Genomic DNA, 26,243 nt, shown 5'->3' on the forward strand with positions numbered 1-26,243 from the left:
CAGATAGCATGATCTTGTATCTTTATGAAAGATATTTTTATTCAAGACATTTACGATCCTTATATCTTGGAAGCTACTCCTTTTTAGCATATGGTATTCAAATTCACAAATAACAAGTTACTATAATAAAAAATGGCATTTCGCGTTTTTCCATTGGAACAGATTTTAAGGCACAATGATTTCAAGTGTAAATGCATTAAAAGATGCAAGTGTATAGGAAGGTATTTTAAACCGTTCTTTTTTCCTAGCCCCTGAACTGGGCATTTCATGAACAGAATGTTGAGGAAGACATTTTACTCTGGAAAGTTATGCAAAGATAAATTAGTTAGGATGTAGTCTGTATTTGCAATATTAATATGTGAAGAACCATCTACTCAACTACTTAACATGTTTCAGTTGGAACCAACTTTCCCTGGCTTCTTTTGCTTTTTAGATGACAGTGTTAGCTGTTAACTTAAGATACACTGTTTGCCCTTGCTGCTGCCTTTTCCTTTTCCTGAGACAGGATTCCTATGGACACCATCCGAGTTACCTCGGTGTGCTTCATCAGCCGGAACTAAAGCCAACCAAGTGACAGACCATTTTTGCCAAAATCTACTGAGCCCTGGAAGCAGTTCAGAACAGAAAACTCAAGTAACAGCCCCAAGTTAGATTGGGCAAAGCTGCCCTAAAACTGAAACATCTGCCATTACGTAATGAATCCTTCACAACTAGCAATCTCCTACTCTCCCTTTTTCCAGCTGATGAAAGATATGCGAGATACTAATGTGAGGTCCAAAAGGCCAGAAAAAGACTGACTAAAGCCAATATAATGAATACCTCTACTTCACAATCTGGGTTGACAAAAAAAATTCTAAGATCTGAGAACATAGTAAGTCAGAAACCCAAGAACATTTCCTCCAAGCATGGATTTTCAATCAACTCTGCACCTGGATTTTTAGTAGTTTAATCACAATTTCCTGGGAAATGTTAGCAAAACAGTGAAAGTTGTAGCCAGAATCAAAACACTGAATCTATTGTTTATTTTAAACTTCCTTGTTGTCATCTTCTAGAAGGGTATTAGACTTGCTTGACAAGACCATTCTTGAAATTTTCTTAGCTATTACTCCCCTTCTCTTCTGTCAGGTACAAAACCCCACACAAATTAGGCTGACAGGTGTTTAATATCCATTTTCCCCAATTCATCACTCTATGCTTATCTAGCCCTCTCTTGGCTACCAAGCCAAGTCCTTCATAACCAGTACTGGAAATCCGTATGCCTCTGTACCCATTACAGAACCAACTGCTTAGTTTGGTATAAATTTCAAGGTCAGCACACAGCTAGCACTTCCTCTTCCATCAAAATAATTGTCTTTGTAAAATACTTACTGTCAAATAACATTAAAGTCTCTATTAAAATAACAAGGGGCCTAGAGAGAAACTACTTTGTAAACCACTCTCCTGGCTTCCAGAAACTCACTTAAAACGCCTGATCAATACAAACAAAAATCCAGGATTCACTGCTCTCACAAGCACTAGGTACTACAAAGCAGCTGCCTTGCTCTGGATCAGAAGGAGCCTGGCATTATCTTCCATTTTGTATTGAATTGTTCTATGTTGAAAGCTGTCAAATCGATCAGCAAAAGGATTGGTTTGGTAAGTTACAGAAAAAGTGTCATTTTACATAATCTGTGTTGCTTATCTGTTACTGTAACTGTTATTTTCCTTTTGTAGCATCACAGAGATAGTACTGAACTGAAAAAGCAAAGGAATGCAGCTGATAGAAATTTCCATGCCTCCTTTCAATTTCAAGAGACAACTGATTGACATAAGTCAATGCAACTGACTTTATTCTCATAAATACTAGTCATAAACCCACAGTCCCATCCTATCCAAAGGAAGAGATAATAGCAATTCTCAAGCTGATCAAACAGTAACATCAGTAGGTAGAATAAGCCCCAGTTCAGGATTTACTGAAAATGGGACTCTGTTCCATCTATGTACCAGAAACAAAGCAATAGTACATGGCAGAGTTTCCAGACATTACATCATATGTTGGACAAATATTTGTATATATCATCGAGTATCTCCAATAAGTTAAGCTACAAAAATTAAATTTGCATAATACTGTGAAAATTCCCTGGAAACAGCCAGACAAAAATCTAACATATAACAGCCTGCAACATGTGCCAAAAATACATCCGTGCTAGAAAAGACATCAACTAGTTGAAGACAAAGCCCTTAACTACAAATATTGAACACCAAGGGAAAGGCTTGAATCAGATAAGGGACTCTCTCAAACCTAAATAAGACAACAAAGTATCTGTGCTCTCCCAACACTTAGGACTCTCCCAAAGAAAACAGTAGCAAGAACAGGTAAAATGAAAAATACACAGCCTGCTGGGTCAACAAAAAATGAACACTGTCAAATGTAGAAGGGCATAAGCCCCTTCCTAGTTCCAGTTAACACACAAATGACTGTAAGTCTTACAAACATTTAAGTAGAAAATAAAAATAGAATTTACCTTTGAATGTCTCCAGTTCCTTCCTGTTGGAGAAGAACAGAATTAAAAAATTAATTAGAAATACCACATGTAGAACTGCAGGATTTTACATGCTCTAAGACTCAATAAAAGACAAAAATCAAAGAATTTGACTGTCACCATATATAAGGGTAATATTACTATGTGTTTACCTAAAGCAAACAAAATCAACCTGTTTATAAATTAGGTCACCACCTCTTTATAAACATTTACAGTTACTCAAATATTGCACATTTATATTTACCTATATAATTTCCAGATACACTGCTCCAAAAATAACCAAGACTTCTTAAGGCTTTAGTTACTAAAGCATCCTTTGCTTAGTAGAGATTTACCAATCTACAGCATAGTGAATAACAATTTGTGTCCCATTTTCATCAATGCTATTCAAAAACATTTTGGCAACACTGAAGGAGAAAAATTTGACAACATCACTCACTCAGTTAAAACAGAATGCCACTGTATGTCTCTTTGCCTGTCTTTCTTCAGAGGAGAAAATTTTCAAATATAGAATATGACAGATAACTCATAGTACTCATGTACCAGAAAGCTAAGAAATTAAGTCAAATATAATATCTTTTTGGCCTTCATACAGGCCATTTTCTGCTTTTAGTAGTTATGCAATTGTGAATGCAAAAGCTACAAAATGAAGAGAAATATTTTCTCTGTTTTAAAGAACTTGCAAAACGCTACAATTGTCATTACTACGAGGTAGTGATTCATCATAAATTTAAAGGCTAAAGAAGAATCAATGTAATCACTGAGAGAAGGCAGAATGCTGGTCTTACAGAACACTCATTTACATCAAACATTTTTTCAGTCTGTGCCTCATAGAATGCAGAGTTAAATTCTGAATTTTGAAGCAAAAGTGACTGTCAGAAAAATAAATTAAAGACTGAATTCACAGTTGTCCAGATAAATAATTCCATTCTCTATCCACAGACAAAAGCACTCTTCAGTCACCTACCAGAGACACTGCTTCACAACACACATGCTATACCATAATATCTCCCTCTACCCCTTCTACTGATGATGCAAGTCAGCATTTATTCTTGCATCAAAAACAGACGAAACTCACTTAAAGGTGAAACAATTTATTCCCTAAGCAGGACAAAGTATTCTAAAAGAAAGAAAATACATTTACCTCCACATTTTCAGAGAATATCCCGCTTTTGTCACCAAATGTTAAATACAGGTTTTTGAAAAATGTGTGCTTTACCAGGAAATAAGCTAAAGTGTGATTCACAGAAAAGAATTCTATTAGTTGCAACTTCCTGTGAGTACCTATTTCCTTTCCTGCTTCTCCTCCATCCCTTTCCCAAGACAGTTTCTCCCTTTTATACCAGAGAGAAAAAGCTACTTTACAATATCTGTGATTTGAAGGTTCACTCCCCAAAAAACTTTTCCTACCGTGTATACTCTAAATAGAGTTACAAAATTCTTAAACAGTCTCACAAGTTGCCCTCCTTATTTTTTAATAATGGCACAGCAGTTGAGGAAACAACAATCACAGGAAATGCTTGTTTTCCATGGACTGAAACAAAACCATACTAGAGGAAACATCTTGTGAAAGTAAGAGGGGAAAAACTACACTATTTGTACCTAAAATCAGGAGATTTCATGACACTTATCTACAAAAGGAAAGATGGAACAATTACTACTATTGTGTCGAAAGAGATTAGTAAACAAGATGGTAATACAGTAACCAAGTGGCAATCACTCATTTTGACTAAATCCCTAAAATTTTCCTTTTCAAAATCATCAATATTTTTAGGGTTGAGATGCACAACCCTTAAGATGTTGTCCCTATATTCATACACATAATTACTATTCATTAAGAAAGCTGGAAATGAGTATTTGACAAAAACCTTTTTCCTCTGAAAAATTAAAAGTATCTATGATTAGCATACAGTAAAAATACATATTTGAAATGTAAGGATCTGTACTTCCTGGTATCCTTATACCAATTCAGACTCAAAGAATGAAGATTATATATTTTACACAGCATGAATTAATAATATCTTGTGGTTACTCACAAGACTTTCAATAAAACTTCTATTACAAACAGATACTATTGAAGCCATGCTTATTGAAACCATGTTCAGCATCAGCACCATGAAAGTTTTTTTTATTTATTAAGTTAAATTATCCAAATAAAAACTTGGAAGGTTGAAAATTTTACTCCTTAATCTCACTTATCATCAGCTTTGGTATGAACATGACACTAAACTGAGAAGTGGAAAGGAAACTGACTTGTGATGACATTGAAGAAACAGATGGCTTAAGAGCATATCAGTACATTTTCTAGTTGGGTAATTAAGAACTGGCATACAGAGAAAAACGTATAATAGAGTATTACAGTTCTCCCCTTTACAAGGAAATAAATGTTTTTGTATTTACTGATAAGCTGCCAGAAAGAAGATTCCTCCTATGTCTCTCTAAGAGTCTAGAGACAAAAGGTCATCTGCAGAATACACTGACCACACATTAAGAACTGAACTTCATATTCGGAACACAATGTAAAGAAACAGCAAATTGTGAGAGCAATTAAAATGAAAAAGATTAAATTGAAAGCAGTTTTAGAAAAGTGGCCTTCAAAGAAAGGCTAAAAGACAAGCAAGAGGAAACAAAAGGCAACTGAAAGTGCACCATAGGGAAATGCTCCTGGATTTTAAAGAGATTTCATCCAAAAGAACATTCATGCACTTCACAGATGGATGAGATAACCCTTTCCACTGTGATTAGAAGGAGAATACATGCCTGCCTTGTCTCTGGCCTCACCACTCATGAAGGCTCTTGAAGCCCAGTGTGGGCTGCTCAGCATCTGTCCAGGATTGAAGGAGCTCCCATGCTGAGTCTGACCACTGATCAACATAACTACTTGGCATCTGACTATATGCTCTTTGGCTACTAAATTTTAGGTTACTGACAACAAACCCAACTAGTTACTCATATAAGAATATATTTAACTTTTTCATAGTTAACAGTAAACTTTCAGAAGAAAGGACTAAATTAGGAGGCACATTATAATATAAATAACTCTTTTCGAAGTTCAGCACCTCTGAGCAAGAAAAAAAAGCCTAAAATAACAGGCTAAAGTCTAACATAATCAGAATTAAAGGCATGGAGACACTTCAAAACTAATCTCATTCTGTATGCAGAACAATTTACAAATCCCAGATTCTGTCCTGAGAGGCAAGAGGCTGTACAGGCTCCACTGACACTTAAGTTATGTCCATGAAAACCATCTGGCCAGACACACAGGCAATAATGTTCATCCCATCCTTTCCAGTTACTTGTTTTCATAAAATAGACGAGGGGGCACTTAATTACTCTGTGAAATTCTATAAATGCCAAATGCAGTTACCAGGTTTCAAGATACATGGAATGTTCTAATGATGATGCTGTCAGTGGTCTCAACTTCTTCATTTACAGAGAGGTTGAGATTCAGGGTTTGTGGTGAGAAAATATAATTGTGGAGAACAACAGGTGAAACAAACCATCTACAACATACAACTTGTCCCACAGGGTAACTGACATTACCAGTTAGTTACAATCTACTTAGAAGGCAGACACAAATCCTCAAGGACCTTCCCATTTCCCTCAAGCTTTTCACTGCATTGTTGGATTAGCCCTGCTCTAGACACTGAGCAGATGAGATGGACACTAGGAAGACTGTGCTGGTATCACTGACAAACAAAAACAAATCTAGAAATCAGAATAAGGGAGGACCAGAAAACATAACTACCCTGCTTTAAACGACTGAGATCAAAGAGAATTTAATTTGTTCAGCAACAGTAAGAAAAAAAAAATCACAGGTTCTACTGTATCTTGCAAAGGGCTGTAACACTAAGATCAATTTCCTAAGTGTTACTAAACACCAAGGAATCCAGTTAAATATCTAGGAGACTAAAGAAACACCACATTCCTTATAAAGATACCACCAGTCAGAACTGATGGTTTTGTATTTTATCTTCAAGAAGAGAATAGGCAGAGAAGAAAACACCAAAGTCCTAAATTAATGTCAGGAACAATTTTATAAACACAAGCTCTAAAAGTAACTGTCAGTAAATTCCAACTACTAGACATATATAAACAAAAAACAATATCAAGACAGCATATGAATGCTAAAAATTTAGGATTAAATTCGAAAGATTTTACAATTATATGTGTTAACGAATGTTGAATTGTAAATACTATTTACAAAAAATACATTTGGAAAAGCATAGATGTTTATCAGCAAATTAATCGAAAAATATTTTTGGCACCCAACATGATCCAACCCAGAAATTGAGAAATGCTGCATTTCCTTTGCTACGTCTGGTACAGTAAACTTTTCAAAACTATATATATATAAAAAAAAAAATCCTTCCATAGCCTGACTCAAGTGAGCTAAAAAACCACGTAATCTCTCCTCTGGGACTTTCCTTCTAGATGTCAACAGAAGTAAAGGCCAAAAAAACTGAGAATTCAAAACCTATGTCTTTTGTATGCTGCACAGAAGTAATTCAAGTACTTTTTTCTTTTTTTTTTTTTTCTTTTTTTTTGTACTTAGGATTAGCACTTTTATAAATCCTGACACAAAACTGTCTTCCACATCCCTGAGATTGGTTGAGCACCTCTTAGATGCTTAGGAGAGATACTCAGGCCCAATTACTACTTTGAAATACACTTGAGACTGAAGCAATGAAAAGCCTTTAAATACTGAAAAATTAGTAAAAATCAACACTATTTCTAAACTACTGTTGGAATTGAACTGCAGGCAAGGGTTTCCATTCATCTGACAAAACACTGAAGACAGGTCAGGATTCTTCATCATCAAAAGTGACATTTTTATCCACTAAAAGAGCAGAGAACTAAGGCATTTCAATTATATTGCAAACGAGATTTTTTTTGCTTCCATACTCATGCAGATACAAAAGCAGCTGAAGTTTGTTTTCCAGCAAAACTTCTACATTAACATCAATCCAGAAGATGGAACTGATCCCAGCAAATTTTTGCAACAGAAGTTACAAACACTAACTGGTAATCAAGTTAATAAATACAACTGAAAACAAGTACTACCCTAATATACTCAGCAGTTTCAGGGTACAGTGAAAGCATTTCTGTTTCAATGTTTCAAAAAAACCCCAACAAATCTTAAGAACACGGGAAACCAACTTTCAGGCACAATCATTCAAAAGAACAGTAAAAAATAAAGGATATGGCCTTAAAATCATCAGACAGTGGCAGAAGTGAAATCATTAAAGGCAAGTTTTGTCCTCTGCTAAGAGACTGACACAGGCCACTTACCAATAGAACCATTCCAAACTGGAATCTGAAATGTGGAAAAAATGCTTAGCTCCCTCTAAAAGCTCATGCCTTCAGATGTAGAATTTTGCACAGGACAGTTTTTAACGCTTTTGCTTTCATCCTGTCGTTATCCAAAAAACCCAACAGTTTTTACATTTTTTAAAAACTTTTATCGTAGTATGCAATGTCATTGGATCACTAAAACATACATGTACCAATACAGTTTGTTTTTAAAATTTTAGGAACCAAAGTTTAAAGCGAAAATTTGAGAATAGAAAATTAAGAGAAGCTACAGTTTGAGAAACTGGAAAGAATGTAAGAGAAGGTGAAGTTTAGGAGAAGGTGCAAACAGCCCACCATCAAAGGCCACCTCCACCATCAAATCCACCATTTTTTTCTAGAAAGAAAAAGAGTTACTGTAAACCTGGTTTTGGTAAACAGCTACACAAGAAACTGCAGACCTTCTTTTAAACTGGCCATCAGTTTCTTCATAAGCATTAAAGAGAAGAAAACTGACAGTATTCAAAAACTGGCCAAGCTTTATTCAGTAAGCAACTTCTGGTACAACCCTAATGCACAGAAACAATAATTAAAAAGAGCTTGTGACTCCATGTGCAATCTTCACCTAAAATGCTGAATGTGGTTCCATGCAGCACGAATGCAACTGTGCCAGAGAGAAATTACAACTTGTATCTCTTCAGGCATCCTCAACATGTCCCTTTGACGTAGGAATATTAAATCTCCCTCACACAAGCACTGTCAATGAATGCATTTAATATATTTTTTAAACTACTTTTAAATGAATTGTTTTTCAGTGTAAGTGGAAAGGAGTTATTAAAGATCTCAGGAAATAATCCATAGCAAAGAAACACAGAATTTATCAGGAAGCACAACACAGAGAATGAATTTCAGTGTGGTAATGACAAGCACCTAAGCCCTGTTATTCTGCCACTAGTCACAATGAATTAATTATACATATAAATAATGCATTTTTGAAGAGAGGGAGGGCACAAAATGATGATTAAGGCACTCCTAAACCATCTGTTCCTATTATTGGTACAGTAAGTCTGGACAAAGATGCCTGGTATTAACAGCTTGACAGGATTTGCAGATTATGCCCACTAACAAGCACCACATAAAGGTAGAGATAAATTATGCAGGATTGACATAATGTTTTAACATTTTCTAGATAACGTTATTAAAAGGTGCTGTAGGATACAGAGGATTCAACACAAACATTCAGTCTTTAACCACAGGTCACAAAAGCCAAAGAAAAACGTCTTTTATTTGCCTATTTGAAAGAAAACAAGACTATAAGGACAAGGTAAGCAGCAAATCTCTTTGTAACAATGTCGTTGTCTCTCTATAGCAAGCAAGGACCACCAGAGAAAGGGCAAAATTAAATCAACTTAAAAGTGACAAAATATACATACATTCACACTTCACAAATAAGAGAAAAAGCTGCCAAAACCCCTGCAATCTTCAAATCTGCCGTGTGTTCAGTCTTGTCCATTATTTCCAAATATTGGGAGCACTGATGGGAGTAAAATTCACTAAAAATGAAACAACATACTCCTTTGTGTGTGGTGTATGCAGAATACTGCAATGCAAGAGTTCTTGCAAACAGAAGAAAGTTCAGAGCCTTCAAACTACAAAAAAAAAGGAAGGAAAATTATCCATGAAACTCTTCCAAAGTCTGTGCAACTCTCTTCAAGGTCAATAGGAATTCTTATTCCATGTGTCTGCCCAAAGAAGTGCAACAACTGATGGCCATAAAATTAATTCCAGCCACTTATCACCATGAAAACACTTGCTGCTGATTGTGCTGTATTCAAACACACGAAAGAGGATAGAAAATCTTTGCAATGTACGTACAGAAACTTATACAATGCCTAATGAAAACTCAAAGCCTGTCATCCACTGTACATCTGCCATGAAAACTGTCCTGAAGATGAAAAAAGTTCTGCATTCAATCTTGCAAAAATGTTAGGTACCCAGTTACACAGAGGTATAGCAGCTCTAAATCCATATCACTAGGAGACTGTTGAAAAAGAGTATGGCATGAAAATTTACAATGATGAAAACTCTGATGAAAGCTATGAAACACATCGCTGAGGTCTCAGAAATAATTCACAGTACTCTTAACGTTAGAAGGAAAAATAAACTTTCTCAAAACATTTGTTACAAAGGAGCATATACACTTTTTACATATAAAAGTAAATTTTATAAATTACATGTAAAACTTGAAATGGTTATGAAGGTAAAATTTAAATTATCACTGCCAGGTGGGAGGGAATCACCACTGAGGATGCTGCACAGTACAGAGCACTGTTCCAGCCCCTAACTTGAGGAATGTTATGGGATCTAAACAAGAGCTACAGATATAGAAGCTTTTTTGTATTTACTTTTCAAATCTTTATGTTGTTCAGACCTAAGATAAGCTACTGTATCTACATCCAACAACCCTTACTGCTCCTTTTATTCCCAAAGCAATTAAAAAGAGGGATAGTCTACAGAAGAAAAGTAACAGTAACTAAGACATATTCTCACACATATCTCTAATCTATGCAATGCAGTTGCTATAAATTTTATGCCCTTCTGAATGTGAAAGTAAATCAAACACTCTCCTCCACCAGAAGCACTGAAGCACCATCATGGCATGGTACTGCACTATGACAATCTGTCCAACTCCTCACCTACTGCACTAATTACGAAAGCATGGGGTTACACTTTATTTGACCACAAATAAACCCCTAAAATTCAAAAATTAGGAATAAATACTAATTTTAAGAACTTATTTTCTCTTCAAGTAAAGCATTTGTTTAAATAATATTGAAAAGGAAAAACAACAGTACCACTGAAGTTTGGATTTTACATTTTCATATTTATTTTTCTTCTATGTCTGTTCTCAAAGCTGACAAATACTGAAAAACAGAGAGGGTTCTTAAAAAAGACATCCTAAAATTATCATTCAGACAATTACGTTTTAAGTCAAATAACATACAATAAAATCTATTCACTCATTTCCAGTTACAAGGACCCTGCTATTCCCAATGTATTCCTACAAAATGCTGCATTTGGGCAGCTCCTTTTAATCGACAAAACGATCAGGAGTTGCTATTTTTCAAAATGCGGTGATCTCTCTGAAATGGATACAAATGGTACCAAAAGCTTCTTAGGAAGTACAACTTCAGGTCAGAAACATTTTATCTTACCACAAGGCTTCCATTCAGGGCACATAAAAAGATGACAGAAAAGTGAGTTCCTGACAGTGCTGCCTAAAAGGACACTGCACTTGGGAAAGCAAGAATTGCCACGTGAGACTAAAGAGACACAAAATTTTCTGCAATCAGAATATCTTCAGCAGGAGAATGATAAAAAGGGAAGAAGAATTGTGCTTGATTGAAAGAAGACAGGAAACAAAATGACATAGTTTAATGCTAACATACATCCAAACGATTGCAGAGAGACTAACCAGAGAAAACAAGGGTGGAATCCAGACTTCATACAACAGTACTAGTACCCTGATCAAGGGTTTTAAACAAAAAAAAAAATATACTAAAATTCCAGAGATAAGCTCACTAAAAAAAAAAAAAAAAAAAAGTAACCAATCCTCACAGACACCAGGCTTTTAAATAACTTGGGAAAGGTTCTGGACTGATGAATCTACTTTGAAATTAGTACTCAAGATAATGACAAAAGGGAAAAAGTTGATCTGTTAGAACTGAAATAAAGTTGCGCTATTTAACAGGGAGACCTATTTCTTAAAATAAGTTCCCATAGTTACCATAAGCAGAGTTTCATAGGTTTAATGCTGACCTAAAGCACCTTCTTCTAAGTCTTTCATACAGGATTTTTTCAAAATATTTGAAATACATTAGCTTCTAACCTAAGCTCTACGGTGACTTTATAACAAAACTACCTTTTGTTACCTGCTTACAATAACCCGAGTTTCTAGAGTTCATATTCATCTCAGTTTTGATCTCTATATTGTCAAAACACATCAATTTTTTTTCAAACACAAAACCACTTACTTCCTGAAAATAATTTCTGTGCTAAGGAGAGAGCATAGACTCCTGACCTCTCCCTCTCACCTTGATTCTTTCAGCTGGCATCACAGTGAAAATTCCAAGCACGAAAGAGAGGAAGACAGGATACGAGTTCCAAACATACACCACAAATCACACTCACATCAAGTTAACCAGCTGCTCACTCTTCAAGCACCTACACTGGCAATGTCCTTTCTGTAATGAGCCAGCAGTTAATTTCTTACCTAAATAAATAGAGTGGTAATGATCAACCAGAAATTACCTGCATTTCTCCTGTTTTGTCTAGGTCTGACCAAATGTAATCAGCTTATAATTACACTAAGTAGCTTGCTTAGCATTCTATTTATAAAACTGATTAGATGCTGCTAAGCAGAGCAGGCAATGGTTTAACATTTTATTTTGATGTTGAATGCAGTGGCTAGAAGAAAGGGAGCAAGGATGACTGAGAACAAAAACCATTCAGAAAACTGTAGGAAGATTATTATACAGGACCAAATCCCTTGTTTTATACATATTTTAAACTTGTGTTACTTGGTTAAATAGCATGTGTATAGAATTTTGGAATTATTACTCTTAAATTTTTAGATTACTCAAGTAGGTCTGAACAAGTGAATATTCAGCCATACTGACTGCTGTTGACTCTTCCTGGAGAGAGAATATGGAATTGCCCTGACCTTGGAAGGAGAAATCCACGCTGCAGGAAAATTACAGACCATAGCTGAGGCCCTGGCCAGAGGTTAAGACAACTGAACAGGATGGGGAAAAACTAAAGGGACATGACATAGAAATTGCCAGATGTGACAGTAACACAGCAAGGTACTGACAAAAGCCACAGATAGCACCATGAGGGATGACTGGATTTCACAGGTGTTTAAAGGGGTGTTAGGTAAGAAACAAAAAAATTTTCACAGAAAACTGAAGGAGGATCTTTAAGGTATTGGAGACCTTTTGGGAGGTAGAACCTGCAACATCAGCACTCCTTCAGTAACTGGATCTGTAACACCATAGAAGCCTAAGATTCCCTACATAATAACTGAAAATCAGTAGGGAAAAAGTAGTCAGGGGTAAACAGATCTTTTGGGAAGAGACTGGAATTTTAAAAAACCATAAAAATAGAAAGAGCTACAAGAATGGCAAGGAGGGTGAACACAGATAAGCTATGGAAAACATGGCCAGTGCTGTCGGCAGAGTCCCACCCTTAAATATCTTATCCTCACCAGAACTGTGAGGGAACCACTTGCTCTGATCTTACCACATGTATCAAATTTGCTTCCATCATCAAGGAGGTAAAGAGGGTACCAGGGTGCTTCCCCTGGCTAATAGCAGGACTCCTGCCTGGACAGACCAAGTAAACTGGTTATCCCCATGTCAGTCAACATCCACATCTACCCACCAAACAGGCTGTCAGACACTGTCTTTGACAGACTGCTTCGATTCAACTCTTCATTTCCTAACTTATATAATGAATGTAATACTGCTTCTCTTATCTCCTTATATTAGGTTATTTTTGGAACTGGCAGTAACAAAAAAAAGAAAGTCAACAGTTTAAGCAGTTAATATTTTTCTCTTGCTCCTTCATCTTCTAGGTAAACCTGAAGCTCATGAGTTGAAAGTTGAATTTTCACACATACTGCTGTAAATTGAGCTTTAATTACAAGAATTAACACCCTGCTTTTACGAGTAAGAGAATAGCAGGAGATTCATACCTTTCATACAGAGTGAAAGGTACTTATCAGATTGGATACTGATAGAACTGAAAGGAAGACAGAGGAAAATTCAGTCCTAACCTAACAGGTACTCAGAAAAAAAAAAAAAAAAAGAAAAAAAAAAGAAGGAATCCATAAACCAGGGCAAGGGATTAAAAGAAACAACAGTTTATCTGTGCTTATTAAGAATAGCCCTTATTCCAATTCTTTGCAGAGAGTAACAAACATGACTTCATCTTAACAAAAATGTCATGATAATTTTCCAAACACATGAAGTCTTTGTTCGTCACTAAGACATTCAATGAATCTACTACAAATGTGCAACATCCTGTCAAAGATTACTGTTTCTTTAGAAGATGAAAATAAAAGGGATTATATTATATATGGGGAGTTAATTAAAAAAGGCTCATATTGTATGCTAATTTATATCAATCGTTTTATTTACCTTTTTGTTTTCTTGTAGTTTTCCAGCTGTAATGTCTGCATACATTTGTATCTTTCCAATTCACACTGCTCACACAGTTCCTCAAGACACAATAGATGATTCTCCATTTCCTCAAAGTTTGCCTCTAGCTGGGCTGTAAGAAAGACTTGTATGAATATCAAATTGCACTAACAGACAGACAACTCACCTGAACAGAAATAGGATTTTTGTAAAGGTAAATAATTAACATTATGATAATTACAGACATATAAATGGCTCCAAGAGATAAACAAATCTCAGCCCAAATCCCACAGTAAAGAGTGACAGCAGAGCCACATTAAAGGGAAATCTGAGGTTCCCTTAGCAGTAAGATGCTGAACCACTCCATTTGTCCCAGCATCATGGTGTCACAAGCTCCTGGTCTGTACTTCAGGAAGAGAAGCATTCAGGACTCATACTTTTCCTTCTTGAGCAGAATAAAGGAATAAATCTGTGCAGGCCAAAGCCAGGTCGAATCTTCATTTATTCAAATGAAGCAAAAATAAAGCATATAAGGAGAATTTTAACTTTCACATGATGTCATGGTAATATAAAGGAACATATATTTATGTCTCTGTAGACAAACTCTTTACTGATAGCTAGATATAGAGATTTACCTATTTTACATATATATGTAAATTTTATGATTAAATCTACCTATTTTACATACACATCTCTTAATCCCATCTTTAAACATAATTGCTCAGTCTCAACTTCAAACAGATCTTGTCTATGACATGTCCTGAGAAAACTTATCTCATATCTCACATTGCTTTAAGTAGAAATTGGGACTAGACAATTCCAGAGGTCCCTCCTCATTTGAATTAACCCATGTGAACCTTGTATCAAAGGATCACTCCCCCTGACAGTGATTAATGCTAAATTTCATGTATCTTCTCAGGATTCCACAGTGGAAAAATAATTTTCCCAAACCCTAACTGGCTGGCCACTCTGGGATGAAACTGTGTGAATTACAGGAATATTATTCATCTTTTTGCCAGGACTTCTCCTTGGGAAGGTAAATTGCAGGAGCACGAATAATTCACATTTTTACAAACATATAGCAGCCAGAGTTGATGTATTTCAGATGCTCAAAAGAAGGAAACAGTAAGCTGAAGGCATCAGTCAAATCCTCCATTCTGGCTTGACCATTCTACTTGAAGCCTATCTTGGACAATACATAATTTCAACTTCCTTAGCCCTTGCTCCATTATAAATAGCCATCCCTGTGGTTCTCCTTAAAAAGCAAAAGTTAAGACTTCATAAACAAATTTCCTAGGATGCATATTCATATGTTTGCTTCACTTAACACCATTTTTCAGTCCCTAACAAGGAAGATCCACAACAGTAGGAAAGAGGAACATGAATCATATAATCAGCAAATATTTCCCTAAATTATTTTTCTTTATACAGATCACTGAGAGGAGGGGGTAGGGACGGGGGAAAAAAAAGAAAAAAAAGGCAGTTAGCAATTAATGCAGAAAGAAGTTTGAGGGGAAAAAATGTTTTCAGTTCTACATATTGTGATGTGGAACATTCATTGTTTACCACATACGTAATTTTCTCTCACAAAATCCAGATGTATTCAAAGTGTAATATCATGATTACAATTATGATTGGTAGGCCCTTTCTCTTAAGAAAAGGACTTCTCTGAATGCATTAAAATCCAAATACCTGTATTGTGCTAACTTGCTTTTCAGAATAATTGCTCCCTTATTAATCTGCAAAATTCTCAAATACAGCAGAGCTGAAAATGATTTACTAAGGTACCTGTCAACCACTGTTTTTGCCACTTAAACCCCACCCCCCCCACCTGCTATGCTGTATTTGCTCTTGAAATAATATTAAAAGACAACAACAAAGGACAGGAAAATTAAGAGGATGAAGAAAAGTGAATTCTAGAGACCAACCGATTCCTAGCACTTGCATTTGAGCAGCCTCTAGTGGGAATTACAGAAAACACCGTGCTCCTGAAGAACAGGAATGGACACTAGAGATCTCTCCACGAGGCAATAATTCTGCTTAACTGCAACAGAGGTTTCAGAAGTTTTTTCCTTTCTGAAGTGAAAAAAAAAAATTGCTTTTCACAAAAAAAACAGTTCAAGACAAGCTCCGTTGCAGCAGCACCAGCTACAGCTGAGAATTAACATCTCTCTTACCCAAAAGAGAATATATGCACTGTGCATACAAAGGCAGTGCCAAACATAACTACAGATTTAATCAATTTGAAAGTTAGGCTGTAAAAAACCCCATCTCCTCTAAATCTTTTTCAGATTTAAAAAAATGTACTTACCTTTAGATTAAGAATTTTCATGTATAACAATATGCCATATTTGTAGAAATAGTATCTTTTATTAGACAGTTGAAAAAAAATCCCTTGTTCTTCTCCAATTATAGCAGTTTGGGCTGTCTTTCTTACATTACCACAAGTATAACAACATTATTTGAAACTTTAATTCTTAGTTTTAATTATTTTGAAGTATGTTTAAAGTTTGGTCGGATGACATTACACTGCATTATCTTCCATCAGCACACACTGTTTTCCTTAATTTACCAGCTAGCAGGCATTAAAGTATTTACCTAAAGTCAACAACCACAGATTTTTTTATCCAGAAAACACTTTAGAAATAAAGTGTGCTTCATTTAAATTTACCACATAATTTTTCTAACTGAAGCCTATGTTAATCTGTAGCTCTTTTTGAGTACAAAATTTGTTAAAATAGCAAAATCACAGTCGTATATCAGAAAACAGGTTTCCATTAACTTTACATGTAGCTTTCATGCACTGGGAGAACAACCACTGCTACCTGTTGATCTTTATAAAAAATCATTTTGTTTAAGAACTACAGTTTTACCACAGAAAGCAAAACTAAATTTGTTGTAAATCAAAACATTTACAACAGCTGAACTTCAGTCTAATCCTCTGTACTGATTTGAATGTTTGTTATGTCTGTAAGAACTTACCTAGGTTTGCTGTGAGGCATTCCAGATCTGCTAAAAATCCTGGTATTTGCTGAAGCTGATCCTGCAGTTCCACCAGACTGCTCCTTTTCTTCTCCCAGTGTGCAGAAAGCATCACAACTTCACTATCGACCAGCTGCAACAAACAGGTCTTTAATTGCAAGTTTATGTACCTGTTTATGAGTATCTAATTTTTATAATTAATACATTTGGAAACGTAAGGTCAGCACAGCAACGCTACAGCACTGCCACTTGTGTACTCCTCAAGTAAATATGCAACATGCTCCAAAAAATCCTCTATAGTATGGAATATTTATATCAAAATGTACTGAACAAAAATAAGACAAAAAGTTATTTCCCAATATACTAATCAATGCAGGAAGTATTTTATGTATTTTTTTAAACAAGATGCACCTGAACTGTTGGCAGCAGTTTTGCACTGGTGCACAATAACATCGCAGTGCTGTGATTTTGGGTGTATTTAGATCAATAGTGTAATGTTGCCAGTCATACTAATTTCATCTTAACAATAAAAATGAATATTCTGCACATGCAAAGTAGTCCAGAAAATAAAGTAAAAGGAATGACTTTTTTTTAAAAGTTGCCTTTATAACATTACTGCTCTTCTGCTTTTGTGATAAACAGCAGTAGTGCCAAGTGTTTATGAACACATTTCTACATTGTTCAATTCATTGTTCAACTTGTTTCTACAAGTTCAATTCTTGTTGTTTCATTCTTTCTAACTTTTATTATATAATAAGAAAAGGAAACACTGCTTCAAAATTTTGCTTAAATTTTCGATGAAAAACACCTAGGATCAAGAGATCTTAGGTAACAAATGTTTCCCTTTTATATAATTGACACGATTCAATTATTGTTTCCCTGCTCTCAATTCCATTACCCGGTCTTCCTCTTGTACACCCAACTACAGCCTGTGGCTATATCTGCATTCTGAATTCCTAAATTTTTAGTCTTTATATGTAGAAACTGAAAAAGTCTGAACAATGGGCAAAGAAGCTCTCAAATTTACAATTCTACCCACTTTAGATCAATTCTTCTAAAAGAACAACTATATTTTGCAAATTCCTCCAGCTACCTATCTCTGTTAAAAAAAATCCTGTTTCACCAGACAAGTTTTGAAAACTTATTTCAAAATCCACTGTGAAATGGGACACTTCAGAAGACCAAACAGTCTTATTTAAATAAAGCCAGGCCTATTTCTGAGACTGGGATATGCTATTTATACGAGTTAAACAATAAAGCAAACAAAAAAAAACAAAACAAGCCACCATGAGATGGGGACGAACACCACAAACATTTCAGCCCTAAAATAACTGAATGCAGCTGAAATGACAATCATCTAAAAGAACAATTTTGTACATGGAACTGTGAACTGGAGTTAACATCTACCATTTAACATGGTAAGACTTCAAGCTGCAATAAAAGCTTGAAATTTTCGCTTTATTCAACATTCATAAAGAAGACAACACAATAAGCAGAAATAGGTTACTGGACAAGTGAACCTTTAGGTCTTTCACAGTACAGTCAATCTTCTGTGCTTACATAGTTTTTATTTTCCCCTTTTACAAAAAAAGTAAAACACAAAACTCTGCAAGCAATATATACACTGAGTTGTGTGTAAAGTAAATATCTGAATTTAAAGGAAAATGTAAGTCTTTTAGGAAGTTTTTCATTCTCATTTTCCCAAGCAGCCACAGCATATGAGATTAGGTTATATTAGTTTAATATATATGAAACCTCACATTGTTTTCAAAACTACAATTTTTAAAGCAAACTATAATAAAATTGTGACCACGTAATTTAAGAGATTTTCTAGGGAAAAAAAAAAAAGAAACATTATGAGCAGTAAAATATGCCAAACTGGCATGGAGAATTCCATTTCCAATCCCTGAAGGTTTTCACTAGAATGCAGGGAAAAGCAGGGCTATACCATCAGGCAAGAGAAAGAACATAAGAGACTTTCTTTCTTACCATAAGTACAGAGTGAGTTATTTATCCATTATAAAAAGACACAGAGAAGTCTCTAAATAAAGAGAAGAGCCACGAAGGATGCACCCAGCCAAAGTGAAGGTTCCAACCTGGACAGAGAACCCCACAGCTCAGTCCTGCTCTGCATCATTGCCACCCAGATTACACTGTCTACCCCTTAAACACGGCTTGAAACTGGAAGTCTGGTGCTGAGTGATGCATTGATAACGCTCACTGGGAGTTTCCTTTCCCTTCATTCCACAAATAAACGACACAACTTGTCACTTTGCTTCCAGGGCAGGAATAGTGAATGAAATTAGAAGAAAGAACAAACACTTCCTAAATCTTTTAGGCTGGGCAAGCCAATCTTGCTATTTCGTATGCACTAGAGTGGGCAGCAGCATCACACAGCCCTGGCCTGATACAAACCATTAAGATGCCTCAACACCAAATACATTTTGAACTTTCCTAGCCATCCCCCACTGCTTTTAAAGAGCTACAGAAGTAACATACATAATCTTTGCAACTGTTTACATTGAATCACATTATTTGTTATTTCACATTTTCATGACATTGAGGTTTACACTACTGTAAGAATGAACAAGGCCGTGTGGGTGTTTACCTGGGGGCCAAGGTTAACCCTGTAGGCCAGCACTAAAATTTTTAGTTTAAAATTCTATACACATTTTAAAATATTTCATGCATGGCATTGTTATTTTTTCTTACCTCTCCAGCTTTGGCACAATCTTTGGCTCCTTTATGAAGGGCAGCCCAAGCATCTTCATATCTGAAGAGAAGAAAAATAACTATTCTTAATGCACTCTCCTTACAAAGGAATTAATGGATGTCACTGTGCTTACATTTACAGGTACTACCAGAAATTACAGCTTAAAGAGCTGTGCAATTCTTTCCAGTATGTACTGTTCTGCCAAGACAAATATACAGTGAGAAATAATGTCTTTAAAAGAAAATGTGATTCATGTTTTTTAACCTGCTAACTGACATTAAAAGCTAAATGGACTCAGCAATACTTACAGGACAACTCACTGCCTTAAACATCATCGGAACTCAATTTAATTAAGAAAATGAAAAAATTAACAAGATTGTAATCATACATATACACCTCTCCCATTTAAAAAAAAAAGACAGAAGGCTATTATATCAAACATGTCTAAGTTATGAAACCACAGACTGGGGCTCAGTGCTGGCCTCCTTCACCCCTCTGCATTACAACATGGACTAAAGTCATCTTTCAAATGTGGCTTTTCATCCAGAACTTCAGTTTCACTAACAGGACAGCCCTTCAGGATTGGGCAAGCTTTAAACACATTTATCATTTGGTAACCACTCCCACACTACTACTGCAGAACAACCAAAACCCTATTAGCAACACTTTGATTTTCTTCTCTAATTTCTTTCTTAAGAAATTAGATTTTTAAAATCTAATATAGGAAGTAAATGCTAATAAAGAAAAGGAAGGTCATACCTGCTTAGTAATTCCAGTCCAGCAGAAAATTCTGGCAAACACTGAACAGTTCTATAAAATAAATTGCAAATGTACAAAATGGTTAAAGAATAGAAGGCTGTTATAAAAAATGTGGGCACACACATCTGCACTTGACAGATATGCTGAGCATAGAAATGTTTCCTCCTGTTCTTACTTTTACAACCATTTTGCCAATTCTGGTTTAAAATTAATTACATGGTGTATCTTACAAGATCATTCCAAAGCTAGGATTGCTTTTTTCCCCTGTTGTTTTACAATTGCCTATTCTTACTTCTTTTCAACCATGTCCATTAAAAAAAGTTTTATTAAATAATTTCTAAGTACCATTAACAAAGATACAGGATGAACATAATTTTAATCTAAAAAGGGCAGAAATATTCTGGAAAAAAAGGACTACTACACAAGTTCATGTCTCTCAATACAGATATTGCACTTGAATATATTCTACACTAAAAATAAATATTAAGCTAAAGAATCTTTGCCAGTTTAATGCTCGAGTGATCTCCTATTTGATGCATACACTTCCATTAATAACAGTTTGAAGTACTTTCTTCCCAAGGAAACATGGAATCTGTACCTCTTGATTTTCATGAGGTACCTCTTGGCACATATGGTCCTATGAACTTTCATGGATTGAATATCTTCAATTTATCTTTAGTCACTACTCATCAGTCTTCATGACCCCTTTCACTAAGCACAACACATTGAAGCCACAAAGGCATTAAAAAACTCAACAACCTTTATATTTGCTGTAATTCACCCCACTTATCACCAATCCCATGTTTTTTTTCAGCCTTTTATTACAAATGCAGGGCTAGCAGCTCTTCTTGTCCTTGACATCTCTTGTAAATGTCAATTCTAGGTGAGCTCTGGCTTTCCTAAGGCCATTCCAGCATGCCAAAGAGGTTATGAAGAGGCATCAAAAAGTTATCTTGACACCCTCCCAGGGCACCTCTTGATTGCATACTGATGGGCTGTCCTTTAAGGAACTGGAAGCTAAAGGCCCCCACAAGAATGAGGGTTTAATGATACAGAGGATTCCTCAAGCTGTTTGGAGAAAACATCATTCTCTCCCTGGCCAGAGGGTCAGTGACAAACTCCCATTGCAACACCACCCTGACTGGCCTCTCCTTGGCTCCCATCCAGATGCTCTCAGCCATCCCTACAATCAAGCTAAGCTGTGTCTGTCCCTGAACTTTATCAGCAAAGCAGAAGCCACCCCAGCATTCCCCTGTTTCTGATGCTTCAATTGGTTTACTCAGCGCTTTTCTCAAAAAGCAATTGATATTTATAACAGTCCTCCAGAAGAATCAAAATATTATGGACTGAAGACACACAGAAAAGGCAGTTGCCTAAAATAGTTTTATTCAGACCTTCACTCAGTTTAGCCTCCATGCCTTGTCCATACAACTGGTCCTCTGTTTAAAAAAAAATTTACATCCAAAACATCAGGATTCAGAACTTAGGACAATTTATTTCAGATACTTTATTTTTAGCACTTGGCTTGTTTTTAAACTAATTTGTGTCTCCATAGTATGTTTTAATAAGAACATGCTTTACATTAAAGCATATCTGAGCTGATGATAAGAAGCAACTCTCACAGATGTCATTTACAGACTTCAAGTTAGTCTTTCCCTGTAGCTTACACAGTCTGAAAGAATGAGAACTAAAATGCAAAGGACTAAAAAACACCCCAAAACAATGAAAGAAAAATACCCAAACCAGCACAATTCTCAAACTTCTTGAAACAGAAAACTGAAGTATTTCATTACACACGTATTTTCCACGATAAAAAGGCTCCTATTTCTGCTTTTACACTAAAAAAAAAACCCCGAGTTACAATTTTAGGACATGAGATTCAGAGATTGTAAACAATTACATTACAGTGTACTGCAACCTGAATTTTCTATGAGGTAGATAACACTGCATATTCATTTAATTTAAATAGTAATTTATAAACTGATTGACAGCCATTAGAAATTATTTAGGCCTATCAATGAAGGCTGTATTAAGCAAAGCATGTGCTTGGTTAAGAGTCTCTGTTGTCAAAATAGTATTTTGCAAAATTATATGCAAATGTTCTTGCAATTGGCTCATACATATGAGCCACTTCAAATTTTTCCTTAACAAGAATATCCTATATTAATGCTATACATTAAGACATTCAGAAGTACCTTTGCCTGTTTTTCTTTGCATCTCTTGATTTGTCACCCAACGTCTTCAACCTACGAATCAAAACATAAATCCATCAGAGATTTACAACACCAAAAACAGGGAAGGAATTGTTTGAACACAAAATGTGTTAATTCCAGTCTATTACAGCGAATTTTGTTTCAGCTTGTTTCACAAATAAATTGAATTTCACTTAGTTTTGTGGAGACCTTCACTGACACCGCTACTAAGTCTTGTGATTTTTTTGTAGAAGTGTATCAGGTATTTCAGTATGAAAATTTTAATGGGAGTTGTGTTTAGAAGTCATCCATCTCTTGATACAGTTTCATTAGCAGACAGGAATTAAAGACCTGCATAGAAATAACCAATCCAGCCCTGAGGAATACCATTCACAGTAGGGCTCTGGTAACAAGGAAAAGCGTGACAGTCACACATACACATGTACCCGCTTGCCATAAGTCTGCCTACACAAAACCAGTACAAGCACAACTTTTCTTCTGCCAGCTTTCAGAACCTCCAGCAGCATCACCACAGTGCTACTGAGTGTATCTGAGGCTTATTTCACATATAATCCATTTCAAACTGACTGGTGTCTTGCTCCTCAAAAGCAAAAAAACCAATATCCTTCAAATCAACCAAACAACCTTCCCCCCACAACTCTTTCCACTCTTTTTTGGACAACCTGAATATGCTAGTCAGGTTGACACAGTACAGTTAGAACCAAAACTGCTGGCTGTTCCCTGACCATCCAGGCAACGGCTGTCCTCAATTTCTAGGTCCTTTGTGGTCACAGTCCAGGACAGTAAAAGTCAGGAAGAAATAAATGACACATTTAAGCGAGACAGAAATGAACTACGAGAGCCAAAGATATCCTCCAGACATGACAGAGAGATCTGTAATCCTGAGTGATCAGATCCAGCAACTGAGAAACAACCTAATACACAGACAGATACTCAGGCCGCTTTGAGGGGCAGTCAAATCACTCCCCCAGAATTGACCATTATTTTCCAGAAACTCAAAGAAACATCAAAGCTCTACAGCACACCAGGTGGTTGACAATTTGAGAAAAGACATGCTAAGGCAGGTCTCCACTCCTTCTCAGAGAGCTGTTTGTAACAGCCAAGCAGCAACAACCACCACAGCACTGAGGAAGAAGCCCACTAATGAAGGAAACTGCAATTCTCCCTTTTCCACTGACATGTTCCCCAGTACGCAGCCCAGCCTGAAACAGCAGGCTCCATCTGGTTGTTTTTCCTCCTCCTGCAAAAGCTTGCTAACAGGTGAACGGGTCAAAATTTGGACACCTTGCTCACAGGATACACAAAATTAGACAGCAGACACAACTGAGCAAGGAAGGAAGCCACAGAAATGTCTAATAACTCTAATAACTCTAAACTGCTCTCTTTAAACCACACAACCCAGATTTAATCTTTTTCAGCAATACATACATGCTCCCATATTTCTTAGGAAGTGATATTATTTTCTTAGAAGCCCTGGGAAACTTTCCCCCTCACAATTTAATGAAACTCAACTTGTTCTACTTTGCAAGCATTTATATATAGTTAACAAGTTGGCCACAATTTGACACTAGAAATACTGTCTTTGGGTTTTGAGAATTAGATAATTTTAAGTTAAAGTCTCAACAGCATAAAATTACTTCTATTACCACTTTGGTAGGGTGCAGACCAGAGTAATCCAGAAAATCAAGAAATTAGGTTGCATGGTCTAGGAAGAAAGAGGGGGCAAACCAGGTCAACTTGTGCTCTGGCTACATGGCGACACTAAAAGACAAAAAAAATAAAAAAATATGCCTTCCACAGCTTCTGCCACTGTGGTTCTGAGATACAGGTCCCCGATGGCAAAAAAAAAGAACAAATTACCCTGCAGATGAAAACACCACTTAAAGACAGGACACTGGAACAAGGGCACATTAATCGAGCTGCCAAAACACAAAGATGGACATTATGAAATCAGGGACTGTTCTCAGAACAAAACATTGCAACACCAGGAAGAAAGTAAAATACATGGAAATATACCGACTCCACTGCAGTAAATATGGAAAACACAAACACGGAAACTCAGAGTTAAACGACCATCAGATCTGGCATGTTATGACCCTTCTGTTCTCTTTCACCATGTGAAAAATACCCTTTTCAAAAGAGCCTTACACCGTATTGAGGTATCAACTCCTCTGAGAAACAAAAGATAAAGTCAGACAGAAATAAAGCAATGGTTTTGTCTGTATTTTTAAGACAGTTTAATATTCAGTTGCTGTTTCGTAAGAGGAGACAGATAACATGTGCTTATTTTAAGTTTCTGGGGTACACAGACATTCCTCACTATATATAAAAATACACCACAGGGGTATTATAAGGCAGCCTTAACATTGTCAAAGACCACACAGTTTTTAAAAGTAATTGATTACAACAGGATACTCCCATGTGGCTCATCATGAGCCAACAGCTCTGCAGCACAGGCATGACCTTGTCGCCCGGCCACTCGCTGACTTCCAGCGACACTCACTCGGGCCACCTGCTTGTACTAAAAACAGCATCGACACGGGGCCTACCCAAATAAACCTTCTGAGGCAACGCAGGAAGAATATCCTTTTAATTTTTAGTGCAAACGTGGGGCTGTTCCTCCCGCTTATCCCGCGCTTCTTTTCCCCAAGTGACAGTAGGAAAAGCAAGTTTCTCCACACGCCAAGCGGCGCCCAGAAATGCTCTTTAAGGGACTGCGCTGATCCATGAAACCTTGAAGGTCGGTAACTTCATGAAAAATTCAAGCGCGTTAATTGACCCCATTCACATCTTCTCTCACAACAGCGGTCTGTCCGTCCCCCTCTCTCTCTTCCCTCTCTCTCCTTGCCCTGACCGCAGCTGCTTCCCGGGCACCGCAGCTCCTCCTCCTCCTCCTGCTCCCCAGAGCTGCCCGCGGCAGCGCAGGGCTGGCCAGCCCGCCATCGGCCGCCCAGCCCAGGCTGGAACTCGGCAGGATCGGAACCCTGGAGCCGCGCTCCCGGCCCATCCCCGCACTCAGGAGGGCACCTCGGGTGACAGACCAGCCCCGGCAGCAGCTCCCGTCTGCGCAATCTCCTCCTCTTCCTCCCTCCCTGTGCCAGTCCCCGCCTCCCCCGGCCCCCGGTCACCTGCTTTCCCCCCTGCCCCGGCCGGGCTGCGGGACGCGGGCCCCTCTCCCACTGCCCCCACCAGCCCCGCGGTGCCCTAGGCGATACCCACCCGGCGGTGAGATCCTGCTGGACACTCAGCAGCCGCTCCCGCAGCGTCTCCAGCATCTTCCCGGCCTTTCCCGGCTGCGAAGGCCAGCGCCGGAGGGCGGGGCGCGGGCGGGGCTCGGCTGAGCTCCCGCCTCCGGTGCCGCCTCCCCTCAGCCCGCCCCGTCCCTTCCGCTCCTCCCGGCTCCCTGGGGAGTTGAGATTTTGGTGGGGAGACCCGAGCCGCTCTCGTTCTGCGTCCCCGCTTGTGCGAGGGTAGAACTGCGCTTAAAGCCCGGGCGGTGTCAAGGATAGATCTTGAGCAGCGTGTGAATCACTGAAGTTGCAGCTTTTTAGAGGTTATTTTA

At 37.2% G+C, this 26,243-nt stretch overlaps 1 protein-coding gene across 2 annotated transcripts in view; it reads right to left on the reverse strand.

The window, feature by feature from the left end:
* DTNBP1 (dystrobrevin binding protein 1) overlaps positions 1-26,020 on the reverse strand; it is a 59,129-nt gene extending 33,109 nt beyond the window's left edge. Inside the window, exons 1-7 of one of the 2 annotated variants that reach the window (XM_014878238.2) lie at positions 25,901-26,020; positions 22,664-22,714; positions 20,469-20,519; positions 19,709-19,769; positions 16,997-17,129; positions 14,015-14,147; positions 2,505-2,527 (exon numbers count right to left, since the gene is read on the reverse strand). In XM_014878238.2, the coding sequence (XP_014733724.1) occupies positions 2,505-2,527; positions 14,015-14,147; positions 16,997-17,129; positions 19,709-19,769; positions 20,469-20,519; positions 22,664-22,714; positions 25,901-25,956 (508 nt within the window). In that variant the 5' untranslated portion in view covers positions 25,957-26,020. Of the gene's footprint in view, positions 1-2,504; positions 2,528-14,014; positions 14,148-16,996; positions 17,130-19,708; positions 19,770-20,468; positions 20,520-22,663; positions 22,715-25,708; positions 25,755-25,900 lie in introns of those variants that run through there. The other variant, XM_088169086.1, reaches the window with a different exon arrangement.
* Positions 26,021-26,243: the final 223 nt, after the last annotated feature.

Source organism: Sturnus vulgaris, chromosome 1 (assembly GCF_052056855.1).
Source record: "Sturnus vulgaris isolate bStuVul1 chromosome 1, bStuVul1.hap1, whole genome shotgun sequence".
Taxonomy (NCBI): Eukaryota; Metazoa; Chordata; class Aves; order Passeriformes; family Sturnidae; genus Sturnus; species Sturnus vulgaris.